This window comes from Loxodonta africana, chromosome 6 (genome assembly GCF_030014295.1).
Source record: "Loxodonta africana isolate mLoxAfr1 chromosome 6, mLoxAfr1.hap2, whole genome shotgun sequence".
Lineage (NCBI taxonomy): Eukaryota > Metazoa > Chordata > Mammalia > Proboscidea > Elephantidae > Loxodonta > Loxodonta africana.
Window position 1 is genome coordinate 50,436,389 of NC_087347.1, and position 17,586 is coordinate 50,453,974.

The 17,586-nt window shown below is 37.3% G+C and overlaps 1 protein-coding gene across 1 annotated transcript in view; it reads left to right on the forward strand.

The window, feature by feature from the left end:
* Positions 1-17,586, forward strand: part of DNAH7 (dynein axonemal heavy chain 7) — a 262,133-nt gene that overhangs the window by 11,025 nt on the left and 233,522 nt on the right. Inside the window, exons 3-9 of the mRNA XM_023542658.2 lie at positions 1,309-1,371; positions 4,269-4,377; positions 5,137-5,284; positions 8,396-8,483; positions 10,283-10,463; positions 11,372-11,447; positions 13,783-13,908. Of these exons, the coding sequence (XP_023398426.2) occupies positions 1,309-1,371; positions 4,269-4,377; positions 5,137-5,284; positions 8,396-8,483; positions 10,283-10,463; positions 11,372-11,447; positions 13,783-13,908 (791 nt within the window). The remainder of the gene's footprint in view (positions 1-1,308; positions 1,372-4,268; positions 4,378-5,136; positions 5,285-8,395; positions 8,484-10,282; positions 10,464-11,371; positions 11,448-13,782; positions 13,909-17,586) is intronic.

The window sequence follows — 17,586 nt, forward strand, 5'->3', positions numbered from 1 at the left end:
TTTAGTTACACTTTTATTAAGCTTGTTGAACAAATTTCTAATTTTCTAAGATAAAGTTGAAATTATTATTTTGTTTGATCCAGCTCTATAGGTCTTTAATTTAGTAGATGGAAGTAGAGCAGAGTGAGGGGGTAGAAGAGCTGGCTAGGTACATATACACGAGTTTTATTTCAGACAGAATGTAAAGAACAAGAGAATTACCAAAAAAGTGCTGTGTATATTCAAATAATTGAGGAGGAAGATCACCTGCAGTTAAAGTTAAGAAAGAAAATCTAAACTTTTTTTAATCTTCATCTTGAAGAAAGGGTAAGATCTTAACAGGGAGATATTCAGGGGCATATTGGTGGCTGAGTTAGGGTAATTAATACTAACTTATGTAACCAACAAACCTCCAAATCTCAGAGATGTGACCCAACAAAGATTACTTGTTCACATGAAGTCTAACATGGGTCAGATAGCTTTCCTCCGTCTTACAGCTATCCTGGAAGGTGCCTGCCACTGGGTCAGCCACACACCACTGGCCAGGAGGTACCCACAACCAAGGATGATGGCTGCTGACATCTACAGCGTAGGAGTAAGAAAGAAAAAGCACTGGAACCAGGAAGAAAAGCCCCTTCCTGTTACAGTGTCCCTTTAGTACCCTTTATAATATGCTGGTTGGCCAAGGAGAATGTTTGTAGGGTTCAGTCAGGTATCATACAGGAAGGCTAAAAGGGTAGATTTGGCGATGAGGGGCAATCATTTGATAACTGGCACAAAGCACAACTTAATCTGTTTTATAGATCAAAGTATTGTTTTCAGCAGTGCCTCCTCTTACCTAGATGAAATTTCTACCATAGAATTACTCTCTACTGCAAAGGAGGCAGAAGTACTTTACTCTGAAAGCTACTGCTAAAAAGTACAAACATTGCTTACAGAAACTGGAGGGTACATTAGCTTGGATACAGTGTTACCTTAGAAAGTGGAACATTCTGGTCTGTCAATAAGAGAAAGAAGTTGATTTTTTAAAGCCCTGTAAAAGCAAGGTGGAGCTGGACATGAGCAGATTCAGAGAAACTCTCAGTAAAAGAGATGATGCATGAAAGAGTTTACACACTTTTTAAGGTTTTCTGATAAGTATTATTTGAGTGCCTGTTTCCTTCATTGACTGCCTATAAAAGAAGCCATTCAAAGATAAACATCAATAATTTAAAAAATAGTAGAGTATACTTCTGAATATTTTAGATAGTACTTTATTTTATAGTAGACACTGTAAACTTTGGTTGAGCATTAACAGAGTAAGCAGGTTTTTTTCCCCCCTCCATACAGGATAAATCAGCCAGCAAAGAAAAATCCAAGGCGTCAGCAAGAATTTTACCACAGCTGTCTATGGTAATTTACCTATACAGGCTCATTCCATTTTTGCTCCTTAAGAATGTTGTTTATTAGTTTTTCAACTTGAAAATAAGTTACTGAATTTCTAATTTTACATTTTGTGCTGCATTTGATTCTTTTCTAATGGAGAAATTCTGTGAGGTGCATATGTTACAAAAATAATCTGGCTTAATGAGCTAACTCCAAGCTATAATTTCCTAGTGTATACAAACTATTTGAATATTCTTGTTTAAAAAATTACCAAGATGGACTAGCAGAAAGAATATCCACTTTGGAGTCAGGAAACTAGGCCTGGGTTACAGCTTTGTTGCTCTCTTTGAAGTTATGGGGGTCACCTCACTGAGCCTCAGTTTCCAAGTTTGAAAATGAGAAAAGTATTGACTTGATGATCTCTGAGGAGATGGCGCTTTCATGCTTTGCACAGAAGACATCTCAGATCTTGACATTCTTTTTCATTATTATGACTATAAATTATAATTGTTCTGTGAAAGAGGTAGTTAGTAGACATTTTCGGCTGATAAAGTGCCCGACAAGTTAGATTTTATTGTAATAAAATTTTACCATCGTAATTATGTTGAGTTATGCCATTGAGCTATACTCTTGTAACTCCTGGCAGTTTCATTTAAATTATATAAATATTATTTGATTCGAAAGGTAATATAAATCTCAGAATGAGGTTTGAAACAGAATTTGTTTTGTTTTATACAAAGATGATTCCTGATAATTAGAAATGAAGGTCACTTTTTTTGTTGAATGAAAATTCTTAGATGAATGATCTTGAACATTTTGAAATACCCATTTTAACTGAAAATGTATTTTTATTGATCATGTTAAATTGTCACACCAAGTCCTATAGAAAAGTTCCATAGCATGTTTTTCCTAGTTCTGCAAAATCAATCGGAAGATTTCTTCTAGTTTAAAAGATGAAGACCTGGAGTGGAATAGACATTTTATTTGTTTTAATTTAACAAGATTTAAAATTGGAAAAAAAAATTGTCATTAGTTTTTGTGTTTTATTAGTTTACAGTTTTAGAAATACCCCTTTAAATTTACTTACTGAATATTCAGTGGCCCAGATGAATAATAATCATTTCTTGTCAGTGAAGCATATAATCATCCAAAATGCTGTTGCTGGTTGATTTAGCCCCTGATTTTATGTTCATATTTGCCTGTATTTGCCATCTTTTTAGTGTTCTTTGAGTTTTATGTCTCTTAAAGGAAATAATATTTTTAAGACATATTTTTAAAAATGATTTTGTTTTTAGAAACTATTTTCATCTGAATATTAAGGTTTACACTTGGATAAAATGTTCTTGCAGCAGTAAAATCTCTAGTGATTTTCATTGTAGACCTTCATGCTTCTAGAGGTGATCACTGTAGTTAAAATCAAGGGTGACCTTAAAATCTATAAAGCGCCCTTTCTGGACACCTCACTCATAGCACACCCATGAATCTTAAATCCTTTTTGGAGCAAGATAAGAGTGAAAGAATGGAAGGAAAGGTGGAAGAAGAGAAGAACGCTGCTTTTAAGGTGTCTTAGCTTTGTTTTCTTGTGAAATAAGAGCCTGCAACAAGGATTTGTGTACAGGTGGTTTATTTGGGAAGTGATGCTAGGAAGCAGGACTAAGGGATTGGGGAGAGTAACACTGGGTGGGAAGAGAAGCCAATACAGGCATGTGCTATCAATTTAATCTCCACACTAGGCAACTGGAGCGACCCTGCCATGTCCTTCCAAGAAGGTTTTAGAATCCTTCTTGGAATTGTCCACCTGAGGATGGTTGGTTTTCATTGATTGAGAATTGCTCCTGAAGGTGTTAACACCACCCCAGCCTGGCCATCGTGTGTGTGTGCGCACAGTGGGCTGCCTATAGAGTTCCAGGCTATGACATTGGAGAAGCCCCATGGATGAAGGCAAAGACATTAGCTTGAGGTAAAATGCCATCATCCCAAATGAGTTGGAGCCAGCACAGGACTGTTCACTGTAGGCAGGTCTGGAATTAGAGGTGAGGACAAGAGGCTGTGCGACAGTGCTCAAACTCATCTGATAAAAAAAAGTCAATAGAATTCCCTTTGGACCATATGAGTGCCAAGGCAGAAGGAATAGATTACATATGATGAAGTCGTCATCTGAAAGGAAAACACAGACTAAAATGGAATTGTCAGTGTTAAAAGTTATGTAAAATCTGCATGTCTGAGTTTACTGAAGAACCATGGTTTAATGAAGAATAACTGGCCCTGCATTCTGTAATCGCAATAATCGGCTCGAGCTAATTAGTAGTTGCTTTTCTAGAAATGTAGGTATTCTTCTGTCTGCCACAGTCCCCATCATACCCTATTGTTTCCCAGCACCGAAGCGGAGTGCGAGTTGTCTATCATCTCTAGTCTTCCTCCCTCTTTTATGTTACCTGCCTGGATCCTGTAAGTATAAGAATTTGAGACCCCTGCCTTAAACAATGGAATAAATTTCTGATTTGTCAGAGCAATCTAGGGCAGTTTAAAGCCATAAAAACAGGAAGACCTTTTGGAGCTGGAATGCAGAGGAAACTCACTAGCATTGGAGACCAGGAGAGGGTGCCTTTAATTAAAATGGAAGGCTTAGGAAACACTTTCCAATATCTGAGGATGAGTGGACTCTGGAATAAGCACCCTATTCTTAGGTACCAGATGTTCCCATCAACCCACGGCAGGGCCTTTGGTAAGGTCTCCTGTCTGTCACAAACCACTGCAATTCACAGGCTTGAATAAGAGTTGTCGTTGAGTGTTTATGCCTGCCTTCTTTTTTCTAGGTGTTTTGATATAGTTGAGAAGTCTGTGTTTATAAATAGTTGTTCGTTTCATGAAAAAAAGTTTTTCTGATGGTGTTCTGTTACCGCTATTTGAATTTCATATTTTAGGTGAGTACAAAGCCCCAGTGGCAGCAGGCAGCACCGTCGTTCCATTTGAACATAAAGCAGGATGAGGCTGTTCCCGAGCGGTTTAGTGTTAAAAATGAGCAGTCGTACGGTAAGAACGTCAGTGTTCTAAATGCAGATTTAAGGAAATTGTCCAAAGAAAAAGGTAGTACAGCGTTCCGTTAATAGAGTAATAAAAGTGTAATACTTAACATTTTTAGCAAGTAGAAAAAGTTCTCCCAACTGTTTCCCTCAGAAAATAATCGATTCCAGTTCTTACTTATTTCAGGCCATTGGAAATGCTATCAAAGCTGATACTTTAGGAATTTCGATGTTTGTAGTAAAACTTTGATTTATTGTAATCAGAGTATGCCTCTGCATCAAATTCTCAGGAGTTTCTTTCCAAGAGGGGTTTTATTTAAGTTGTAAACATGATCATCCTAAGGGTTTTTGTTACTTTGACTTTTATTAAATATAGTGCTCATCAAATTGATTATAGTTAATATTAACAGTTGTCATCATAGTTCTTTAAATTTTCTGAAATAGCTTTGTATTGTTTTTAACCATAATTTTAATCTTGTTCATTTTCAGAAGATACTATATAAATATAATTGATAATTTTGTGTTCGTTAGCATATTAATCCAACTATAAAATAAGTTAATTGCATATTCTCAGAATAGAGGCTTTTATTATGATGACATAAAATAGGTGTAGTTTAACTTCCTTATAGAAGAAAATAAAATGCACTTCGGGTTACTTGAGAACTTAAAGCATATAATTCTTTCTTTAAAAATGCTTTAGCATTTGTTTTAAGCATGTAAATGCTTTGGCTTGTTTTTAAAGTGACTAACTTGTACTTTTGAATTTAAGCTGAATACGTGGAACACTGTGGGAAAAAAGCCAGAATACTAGACCAAACTGATGATAGCTGTCCTGGACCATCTACTTCCAAATCAAAGGGCAAAACTCCACATAAAGAGCGAGAAAACTTCAGAAGCACCCTTGTTAATGTTATTATGTAAGTTCCATAAACTAACCAACATGTATTACCCTGTCTAAAGCTCTTGGGAACTTTTTATCTAAAAATACAAGGATTCTGTGCATCTGTAAGGATGCCTCAATGCCCTTTGGAATAAGGTCAGAGCATAAATAAAGAATGAAGGAAATATTGAGCTTAACTCTGTTAAGTGTGTCCCACTTTTGAATATCATGGAATATAGAGGTATCAGTGTTAATACTAATGTTGACTGAGAGAATAGCATTTCTGAGAATTTTGTTTATAGCTCTTCTGATAGATTTGGGCAGGTTTTTGTTTCTGTTTTGCTTGTCTGTTTAGGTGATGTGGTGACTTCTCTGGAGCTGTGGGCCTCCGTGTGTAGAAGAGGAAACAAACAAACAAAAAACTAAACCCAGTGCTGTCGAGTCGATTCCGACTCATAGTGACCCTATAGGACAGAGTAGAACTACCCCATAGAGTTTCCAAGGAGCGCCTGGCGAATTCAGACTGCCGACCCTTTGTTTAGCAGCTGTAGCACTTAACCACTACGCCACCAGGGTTTCTGTAGAAGAGGAATTGGGGTGAAACGACAAGCAGTGTGAGCAGGGCTGGTGCTTGGCCTGGTCTGAGTTTTAGAATGGCTCGTGGGGAGCAATGCAGAAGCTAGTCGCTAGTTCCTCTTTGCCTGGTTTCCTCACATCTTTGTGCTAGTTGCTTAGTACACTTTCTCCTAACTTATCGACCATCTCTTTATCTGTCATTTTGCATTTAAGACAATTGTAAAAAAACTACTATTTATTTTATGCATTACCAACATACGTCTGGCAGTAATGAATGCCGAGTGTGAGACAAGAGTAACGCTGAATGTGATGGTTCAAGTTATGTGTCAACTTGGCTGGGCCATGATTCTCAGTGGCTTGGCAGTTATGTAATGATGTATTTTGGCAGCTATATAAGGATGTACTCATCCTCCATTTTTGTGATCTGATGTGGTCATCCTCCATTTTTGCATAATGCTGATTTTACATAATGACCTGGTCTTTGGAACCTAACGATGTCGATAAGTGAGGAGAGGGTATACTCATTTTCAATTTTTATGGCTTTCAGGGCACAAGCTGCCATTTGTGGAACAAATGGAGTTTCATGACATGTATTGGTAAGGAACTCACCCACAGAACCCTGTATGGCACTTTACTGGCTAGATGGCCTTCTTGAAGGGAAGGCAGTTGACACTGTGTACTTACAATAGGCAAGAATGGGTATTTGTGGGAGTCCAGTGCAGCTGGATTGAGGGTGGGTATGGGCTTCTACTGGAGTGATTTTGAGTTTGCATTTGACAGGTGCTACTAGGAATTGACTAGGATATTGCCCTGTGGGGCAGTTCTACTCTGTCCTATAGGGTCGCTATGAGTCAGTATTGATTCGATGGCAGTGAGTTTGGTTTGGGAACCCTGGTGGCATAGTGGTTAAAAGCTACATCTGCTAACCAAAAGGTCAGCAGTTCAAATCCACCAGGCACTCCTTGGAAACCCTACGGGGCAGTTCTGCTCTGTCTATAGGGTCGCTATGAGTTGGAATCGAGTCAGTGGCAACGGGTTTGGTTTTTTTGGTTTACTAGGATATTACTATGAGTCGGAATCGACTCGACGGCACTGGGAGGATATTACCAGCTTGGTCCACTTATTATATTGATTTCTTGGCTTAAGTGCTTTCAGATCATGCAGGCAATGTAAAATCAACACCCAAACTCATGGTCGCAGGCCTCTGCTTATAAATTCTTAGAAGAAACTTTTTTCCTGCCCTGAGCCCTGGCCAGAGAGATGAGCTTTCTTGACACAACTCCCTGTGCCTGTATTTGTAGCTCTTTAGATGAGGTTAGAGCCTGTCTTGGGTTCCAGCTTCATGCAGGGGTCACAGGTTGAATTCCTCCTGAGGCCTAAGGAATCTTCTTCAAAGGCAGCCATACCATCAGGTTTTTGCTGATCGCTGTGTCTTTCCATTTCATTTTGTCTGTCTCCTGGGTATTGTTTTTTTTCTTTCTTACGAAAGCTATACATTTAAAATAAGCTCTGTGATATATTATTAAGCATTCATAGAATTTTACTGGGAAGTTTTCCAGATTATTTTTGCTGCTATGTTGTAAGAAACAGAGGTCTACTTTTGACCATTTCATATTATTTTCTATTGGTACTTTTAATTATAAACAAGAATATAGATGGACTTAATGAAATTCAGTTGTAGAGTTTCTCTGCTTTAACTGCATGTTTAATCCCAATTATATTTGTTAATATTTCTTACATATGTGGACTCAACTTCTTCCCAACTTATTTTGTTTTCTAATTACCATGTGTTGCCTTGCCTTTTTTTCCTCTTTTCATGCTTTGTATTGAATTGGGTTTTCTCTATTCCCTCTTTATTTCTGTTAGTTTAAAATCTATTCTTTTTAGTGGTTTCCCTAACATTTAAATCTACATAATTTTTATTCATATTTTTCAAAGTTTAAATATCATTCTCTCTGTCTTCCTTCTGAACAGCACAGCAGGATCTTAGAATACTTCAGCTTAGCATTGTTGAATGAAGGAATAAGAGGCCATGAAAGTTGATTATTAATTAAAAAAGTAATTAGCTCATTATTTTTGTTATATGTACAGAAAAGCGATACAATATGACAGTAGTATACTCCATGAATCAAGGAAACCTGGCCATGTCGATTCCTTCTCTGAGCTTCTCACCTAGTTTCAGGTGTCTGCTGGTATTCCTTGGTGTCTGTCTTCCCCCTGTGTGGTATCTCTGTGTCTATTCTGGTCTTTTTATGACTCAGACATGATTAGGTTTATGGTATAAACCTATATACTGTACTGGTATGAGCTCATTAACATAACAAAAGAAAACCCTTATTTGCAAACAGGATCACATCCACGGGTACAGGGGCCAAGAATTCAACATGTATTTTGGGGGACACAATTCAATCTGTAACACCCAACAAATATGTATACAATTTATAGCATGTTCAGTAATGTATTTTTCCTTATAAATTAACAAAAGATGGTCCTGGTGTTTTCGTCCGTTGTCTTATATTCTAACTGCCTTTGTTTGATACATGTTTGAATAGTATGTTTATCATTTCCTTAGGCAACAAGATGCTGGCTTAGACTCAACTACCCCTGATGAAAACACGTTTCCCAAAATGACCACTTCTGCAATAGAGAAAGACATCCTGGTAACAGGCTATTTCTTTTGTCACTATAATTGAAATTAAAGGAAACACTTGAAAGTACTTTTATACTTTTGAGATTATTCTGTGCTCCTCTTCGTGGCCACAGGAGTAAATACGCAGGTCTCATGGAATTACTCTGTTTGATTAATGGAGGAAACCATTCTCTCCCTTGCCACCTAACACCACAATGAAAGAATCTCAGGTCTACCTGCTTCCTGTGTTAAAACTTTTCTCTGTCATCTATAAGTTTTACATGTCTTAATTTTTTAAGAGAGATTATTTTAATCTTATGATGTACCCTTTATAAAGCTTATTTTAGAAAGAGTAATTCTTTAAGCATTTCAAATACGGAAGGTTTTTTAAAATGTAAATATCAAAGATTAACATTGCCAGTTTGAAAGTATTTGGATGTTTAAACTTTTTTATGTGAAAAACTTACAAGTTTTTATGTTAAATAGATTGAGGTTAAAATTACAACTGTATTGAGATTAAACTTTTCACTATTAGAGAATATTGTGTTTTAAAATGAATATTTGATGCATGCATATAATTGCAGCTGTAGCATTATAATATGGAATACTAATAGGTCAATTGGGAATTTTCTAAATCCTGTCAAATACTATTCCTGAGATTAATGTATATGGATAAGGATTTGCTAGCAGCTTCTAAGATCTAATAAAAGGACAAAATACCCATTTTTACTCATTTACACATGTCTAACTCTAATTCAGCATGCACTCTCTTAGGTATATCATGTATTTGGTAAATATATCTTATATTTGTTTTTAGTGTGGTTATGAACTGAGATAATAATATCATGTTTTTTACATTTAGGAGATCTCAAATAATGCCTAAAATAAGTTTCAAAATATACTTTTATCTGCTTTATAAATATACCCACTCCTTACTTATCGGCATGGTTAGATTCCAAAGAGCAGGTCGTTAAGCAAAAATTGGTGTTATGTGAAAATGGAAGATTTTTTTGTTTTCTGTTTTCAGACCATCCATTATTCTGATTTTTTTTTTTTTATTTAGAAAATATAATCATAGAAATAATAACAGACAAAATTTACTGATGCGCTCCTCACTGTGACGAGTCCAGTTACGAATTATTCCTTTGTGGAGAAGGAGGCTTGGTGGAGACAAAGCTGGACCAAACCACACTGTGTGACTGGAGAGCCCACAGTTTATTAACCATTTCATTTTCCCCTGTGCTGGTTCTGAGCTTCCCTCAAGGAGCTGCCTCCAGGGCTCTACTCCTACCCCTGCAAGCCCTGTGTTCAAGATCCTTGAGCCTGCTCTGCCCTCCGGGCCTGGCAAGTCACTAAAGCTTGGGGCTTCCTGTGAGGATGCTGGGAGCCTGACAGCACACCTGGCCCCACCGAGACGAGGCTTCAGGCCCAGTTAGCTCACTTTGGGATGTCATTAAACTCACATGCATTTCTTCCAAACAGGCGCTCCACTGGCTCGGTGCTGCCTGTGCTTTGGCCTTCGAGGCAGCTGGATGTGGTGCTCTTGGAGGGGCCGGCAGGAGGGAGCACAAGGCAGTACGGCCCAAATTCCCTGAAGCTACCCAGAGACCCTCCTCAAGGGTGGAGACACCCTACAACCATTGCCGCCGTGCCCACTGCCTCGTTAATATGCAAAATAGTCATTTTTTTTTTACTATCGTTGTAAATGTGAAATGTTGGATAACGAGATAGTTGATAAGTGAGGAGTAGGTGCACTTTGTTCTCGTAAAAATTTTATTTTTTTATTAGGGTACTAAACCTATCTATGTTTCCTCTGTCTTCTTTATGTAGAGGTATTACTATTATATTCACCATGGAATTGATACAGACCATGTAGCCCCAATGGAAGATTCTTGGCTGGAACATGTATTGAATTTAGTCCCAAAACATCTAAAAGTCCTCACTGACAGCATACTCACATTGTCTGATGAAATGAGAGAAGATTATCTTCTTAGTGTAAAAAAATCCATAGGTAAATTGGTATTTCTTTCTTTTCTAACTTGAATATACATCTTAATTAAAGATAAAATTTTTTCGTATTGAAAGTGAATTCCTGTATTTCGTACTCTTTACTGCGTATTAATTATGCTGTTTCTTTCACTGCTGTTGTATTACTTAGGTGCTTGGGCAAATTTCATTAGTGAAGTACAGCAGCAAAAAATCAGTCTTTCTAATTGTAGGGGTACTGTCTTAGTCATCTAGTGCTGCTGTAATAGAAATACTACAAATGGATGATGGCTTTAACAAACAAATTTATTTTCTCACAGTTCAGAAGGCTAGAAGTTTGAATTCAGGGTGGCTGCTCTAAGGGAAGGTCCCTGTCTGTTTAGCTTGTTTCTTTGTTCCTTGGAAATCTCCATGTGGTTTGGCATTTATCTTCCCCCATCTCTTTTTGCTTCATCTGCTCCTTTTAAGTGATTGAGTCAAGATACACCCTGTACTAATCCTGCCTTATGAACGTAACAAAGACAACGCATTCCCAAATGGGATTATAAACACAGGCATAGAGATTAGGATTTACAACACATATTTTGGGGGGACAGAGTTCAGTCCATAACAGAGATATGCCCTCAACAAAGGGCAGAACTGAAGAATATTACAAAAATTTAATTTCAAACCCTCGAAATATTTGAGTAAGTACCTAGTTTATACAAGGCATTAGGCACTTAGGACATAGTCTCCTCCTTCAAAATGATCCCTTCCTTCAAGGATTTTACAGTGTAGGTCATCTGTTCACAAAAGTGCAATTTGCTCATTGTTTGAAAAACAACATAATGTAAACAATTTTAAGTTGAAAAAATAACTTTTACAGTTTGCAGTTTTCTGGAAATACAGTTGATAAAGCTATTTATCAGAACTTTCTTTTCAATTTTCTTTTAGTTGATTTTGTTTTAAAAGATCCTAGAGAAAAAGAAGATGATAAAAAGACAGATGAGCTCCTACCGCATCGTGCTGAGTAAGCAATCAGACCTCTTTAAGAGTATTGATTATGTGACCATTTCTGTGTTTGTGTGCTTATTTATACACTGGTTATATTTTGTCATATATATATAATTTATATAAATATAGTAAGAACTGATTGTTCTATCTTATTTATTTTTTAGTGTACTTAAGCTGTAACATGTTACATTTACAAATAGACTCTGAAGGATGTAGATGACATACCTTCAATATATAACAGACCTTCATTCAAGTGACAGGAGTTACAGAAGAAATATGTCTTCAGATAATAATGTTAAAAGTGTTTGTGATTTGTAAATGACCTTTACAGATAAACAGAGGACAAAGTTCAAGATGGTAAATAGACACATAGACAGATGGATACATAGACAGTTAAAACATCAGTACCTTGGTGGCAGGGACTTGATATATATCTTTATATGTCACAGCTCCTAGCACAGGCTTTAGATATTGTAGAGATATAAAACCTTGATGGCAATTTGAAAGCACAAAAACAAATTGGGAACATTGTAGAAAATGTATGCATATAAAATATATTTCATTTTATTGTATGTATTAAAATATAGGACACATAATGGGAAAATCCACTTGGTATAATTTTTGCCTATAAAGAATTAACATTTAGGAATAAATCTCATCAATAGATTGAAGAATGGAACTTAGATTTGTATGATTAATAACTCAGCTTTACTTTTTTTTTAATAGCATTTAAAAGTGCCATAAATTGCTTCTCATACTGACCAAAAAACGAAAACAAAAACAAAAAGCCATGTAGCCATTTCTGTGGAGGATAGCTTTTCTTATGGGGAAAGACAAAATCATCTTTTGTAACTGTACAGGTAGTATAGCCACAACTGAAAAACTGAATTAGACTTAAAACTATGTAGTAAAACGGAGCCCTAGTGGGCTGCTAACCAAAAGGTTGGCAGTTTGAATCCACTAGCTGCTCCTTGGAAACCCTATGAGGTGGTTCTACTCTGTCCTTTGGTGTCGCTATGAGTCAGAATCGACTCCATGGCAATGGGTTATGGGTTATGTAGTAAAACAAGACTAAATGTTTAAAATAACCGAGAATAAAAACAATATCATAGCAATAAGCTAAAATGTAAATGTTTAGATTCTGAGGGATGAAGATGACATACCTTCAATAAATAACAGACCTTCATTCAAGTGACAGGAGTTACAGAAGAAATGTATCTTCAGATAATGTTAGAGTGTTTGTGATTTGTAAATGACCTTTACAGATAAACAGAGGACAAAGTTCAAGGTTTCCATATGTAGGCTAGACCATGTCCATTAAATGTTTTAAAAATAATGAAAAAATCTAAAAATTTTATGTCCTGAAACGGATAGAGAATCTTTGAAGACGTACGTGAAAGATAGCTGGCTGTTTTTTCTCCTTGATCATTGTAAGCTATTTGTAGACTCAGAAGGTTTAAGTACTTATGTTACCAATCACCAGTCTGACACAAAGCGTTCTTGTCTTTTCCTGTAAGAATACACATGAAAGACAGACTTTATCTTCAGCAAGCTTGATTGTGCTTGAGTCAAGCAAAAGGAGTCAGTGGGGAGATAAGCCTCTCCAAAAGGCTGACTTGAAAAGGGAAGCAAGGCTAGAGCTTATATGGGTTTGATGAAGACAATGGAATAATGAATATTTAGTGGGCTCCTTTCAAGGGGCGGGTGATTCTCAGGATGGCAGTGCGTGTTAATTAGGTTTTATGTGTGTCTGGAATCCAAGATGGAACCTGCTGATATTCAAGATGGGGTCCTCTCAGCAGCCCTTGGCATCACTTATTATGGGATATAGTGCAAGTGCACAGATCTTTGCTACTACATCCCTATATTCGGAGGGCTAAGGAAGGTTAAACAGCGGTCACACTGTTCTTCTGTGCACGTGGAGCCTGTAAAGGGGGAAGGGACTAGAAAAACACTAAGGAGATAGTAATTGTTTTACCCTTATCTCATGTTGACAGAATGTGTTTCCTGTTTACCCAACTTCTGGATGGTAGTCTTTTAACAGCTCTTTTGTTCTGCCAGCACAGTTAACCCTATCTGTCTTACTTAGAGAAAACAACATAATACCTTCTGTATTAAAGCTTCACATCTAATTTTATCATCATTAATTATAATTATGAAATTATATTAAACCATAAAGAGTATGACCTTTATATATTTTATGACATAAATGCGTATGTTCTATTATTATTGTGAGAGATACATCATATTTTTTATTAAAATTGAACCATTACTACACAAAATACACATTGACTATAAAAATGCTTTCTTTTGAGTTTTAGAGAAGTTAACTATTTTTTCTTTGTTTTCAGAATGGAGATTCTGCCAAAACCTTGGAGGAAATCTTTTTTATCTGCAAGCAGTTATATTAGGGATCATTTGAATGCAATGAACCCCACAATGCTGGCTGTGCTAGATTTGTGGCACAGCACTTTTAAGTGAGTATTTCTGGCCTTAATGGAATTTTCCAAAAGAAGGTGAAAGTTATTTTATCACACCTAAACTATTTTAACTGCAAATTAAAAAAAAAAAAAATTAGAAATTTAGTGTTAAGTATTCAAACTTGTTATAAAGAAATACAGAAATATATAGAGTAAAAAATGAAAGTCAACTTTTTATCTCTAAACCAGTTCTCCCCTTCCCCAGTCCTGACCCAAGTCCCACAGTTCCCAGGGTAATCACAATTAAAGTTGTGGATTGTCATACTTTGTTTTAAATTCCACAGAATATTAGCTGCTATAATTAATCTATACCGTTTAGAAACCCAGTAAATATTGCCCACATGAATGGCATTAGGTGAACCTCTGGAGTCCCTAGGGCCAGCTTACTTAATGGAATGAACCAAGACCTATAGAATGTAATCATACTGTACTGGATCTCTAAAGCCTATGCTGACCTTACTTCATACTTAAGGAGCGTCTGGTGACATCAGAGAATGGGCTAGGGCTCTTGACACTGGCATTTGTCTATCAGATTACATACTGCTAGAAAATGCATCCTTTCAACTTTGCAATACATATCATGGGTTTCTTTGTCTACCTGATTTGGCTTATAGTGGGTAGGAATGTTACCATTTGCCAATCTGACACAAAGGGTCCTGTCTTTTCCCAAATGAGAATATACGCAAAAGACAAACTATCTTCAGCAAGCTTTATTTTGCTTGAGTCAAAGGAGTCAACAGGGGACTAAGCCTCCCCAAAAGGCTGGCTTAAAAAGGGAAGCAAGGCTAAGGATTATATGGATTTGGTGGAGACAATAGAGTAATGAATATTTAGTGGGCTTCTTTCGAGGGGTGAGTACTTCTCAGAATGGTGGCATATGTTAATTAGGTTGCGCATGCATCTGGAATCCAAGATGGAACCCACTGTTATTCAAGATGGAGCCCTCTCAGCAGCCCTTGGCATCACTTATTATGGGATGTAGCACAAGCGTACCGATCTTTGGCACTACATCGCCATCTTTGGAGGGCTAAGGAAGGTTAAACAGTGGTCACACTTTGTTCTTCTCTGCACTTGGAGCCTGTAAAGGGGAAAGGGACTAGAAAAACACTAAGAAGGAGATAGTAATTCACAGGTTGTTTCACCCTTATCTCATGTTGACGGAGTGTGTTTCCTGTTTACCCAACTTTCTAGATAGGAATCTTTTAACAGCTCTTTTGTTCCGCAGCACAGTTAACCCTATCTGTCTCAATCCCCCCTGAGAGATTTCATACTCATGATTCTTTAAGAGGGTGTAGGGGCAGAGGTCTCTTCTTCTGTAACTTCTTCAAGCTGACACCGGGTTGTTGGACTGCCTAGCAGAGTAGAAATATCTCCCTATCTGGTCTAAAGTTTTGTGCGGACTGCTGGTCTCACTTTCAGGAATGGGCTGGAAACCCTGCATCATCTTGGAATTGTTGTAACCTAGAGGACACAAACTTTATCAGAAGCTTGAGGAGACAAGGCCCAAAAATCAGAAGTAGAAGTATAGCAACTAGGGGGCCCTAAAAGGGTAGAAACCAAGTGATAGAGGCAAATGCCTCCTGCACTGTCTACCAAATATCTTGGTTTCCCCCTCTTTTGTTTCTCAATCTCACACTGTTTTGTTTTTTTTTTTTTAACGTTCTCTGTGTCTATCTCTTCTTACGGGCTCTTTTTTTTTCCTCACACCCTCATTTTCTAGAACTCTGTCCAGTCTCACCTTTTCTGTCTCTCTCTCCGATCTTTGTCTCTTTTTATCTCTCTCTCTCACTCATTCTCTTCTTCTCTATCCTCCTGTATCACTTTCTCACCCAATCTTTTGGTTTATCTTTCCTTTAGTCTCACTTTTTCTTCACTAACCTATATAGGAGCTATAGAGTGTGGGCTTCATGGGGTATGAAGGGGCACCAATATCCTAGGAGCCCTACAAATGCCTGTGGTTGCTTTACAGTTTCTGGGAGGGGGTAGGCTTGGACCTTATCACCACTTTAGGCATCACTCTCGTCTTACCTGACCAGATGACACTCAAGTACTTGACTGACAAGCCAGGCCCCTGTATTTTCCTTCGTTCACCACCCAGCGCCGTGACTGGAAGTGTGTGAATATCTCCCCAGCTGCAGTCTGGTCCTCTATCCAATTTCTGGAGTTTTTGCAGATATCTGTAGAACTTTGTCCTATGAAGATGATGTTGTTCATTGATTTTCAGTAGCTTCAGGATCTATGTCAGTGTGTCTCTGGAAGGTCTGAAAAATTCTTTCAGGAATCTCAGAGGGATTTTCTTTAGATCCCTGAATTACTTCCTAATTTTTGAGAGATTTTTCTACCCCAGTTTCCAGGCCTTCTAGTAAGCACTTTCTATAATGCCTCAGCCTACTCATGCCCTCCTTTGAATAGTAGTCCCACTCTCGATCAACTTCAGGGACTGCTTTACTGGCTGGCAGTTTGTCAGGATTTTGGGGGTCTTTATTGGGCCAACAAATTTTCTATTTACTAAATGGTAATAGAAAAGGGAGAAGAGTGGAAAGTCTTTTGTGTTCTGTTTGATTGGCTTTGTGTGAAAAGTTCTCTAAAAGATATTTTTCTTCTCTAAAAGGTAATTTTCAAGATTGTCCCATCTATCGTCTTTATCTCAGGGCTCAGTTGATGTGTCTTTGCGAGTCCTTGTGAGACTTTGTGAGTCCAGCTTCAGCTGGGTCACATTCTCTATGCTCAACACATTGATGATCAATACCTGGACTTAGCTGAGCTCCTAGATGGCAGCCATTGCAGGCTCTTTAAACTCATGGTGCTGGTTTCTACTGGATACCATCTGGTCCTTCACCAGGATCTTAAGTAAGAGGAAAGTTCTCATCAATCACAGACTCAATGTACATCAACATTTTAGCCTGAGGCTTTTTTTTTTTGCCTTTTAAGTGTGTAAGACAATAGAGGATAAATTTTATCGTGCCTGATACTATCAGGACTATCCCTTGCAGTAGTGATCTAGCTCGTGTACTTATTCTTGATAGTAACCAACCCAGTAAATCTGGTGTTTGTAACCAGGTAGCTTATTGTCCAATTCTATGTATTCGGCATGTAACCAAGTAGCTTGTTGTCCAATTCTATGTATTCTACTTCTCTTGTGTTATTTAACAAGAGGTATTTGTTACAGTACAGACTACACTTTTCTTGGACCAATAAATAAAAATCTAAGGCTATTTTGTTATCTCATGTCACTTTGGCTTAATGAGGTCAGTGATCAGTGTTGTGTTTTCATCCCACTAGCAACTTCGTCTGTCATTTGTCCCATAGTGATTGATAAATTTCTTAAAGATTTTCCAATTCAGATATACCACAAATAAGAATTAAAGTTACCAACCATACCCTGAGTGTTGGACCAGTGGGCTTTTTCTGACTCTTGTTTTACAATGGATAACAAACTTAACATTACCTTTTTAATATTTACTATGGATATCTAAAGATAATCCTAAAGTTCCCAAAGTGTACTGTCTATGCATTTATCAGGAATTCAAACAAGAAATTGTCCACGTAAATTCACTATCAGTTGAAAAGGGATCATCTAAACTAGTATAGATGGATATATCATGTAAAAACATATCTAGAAGGAACACACAAAATTTGTCCAGAGAAAACAGAAAATATAGAACTTACGTGTGA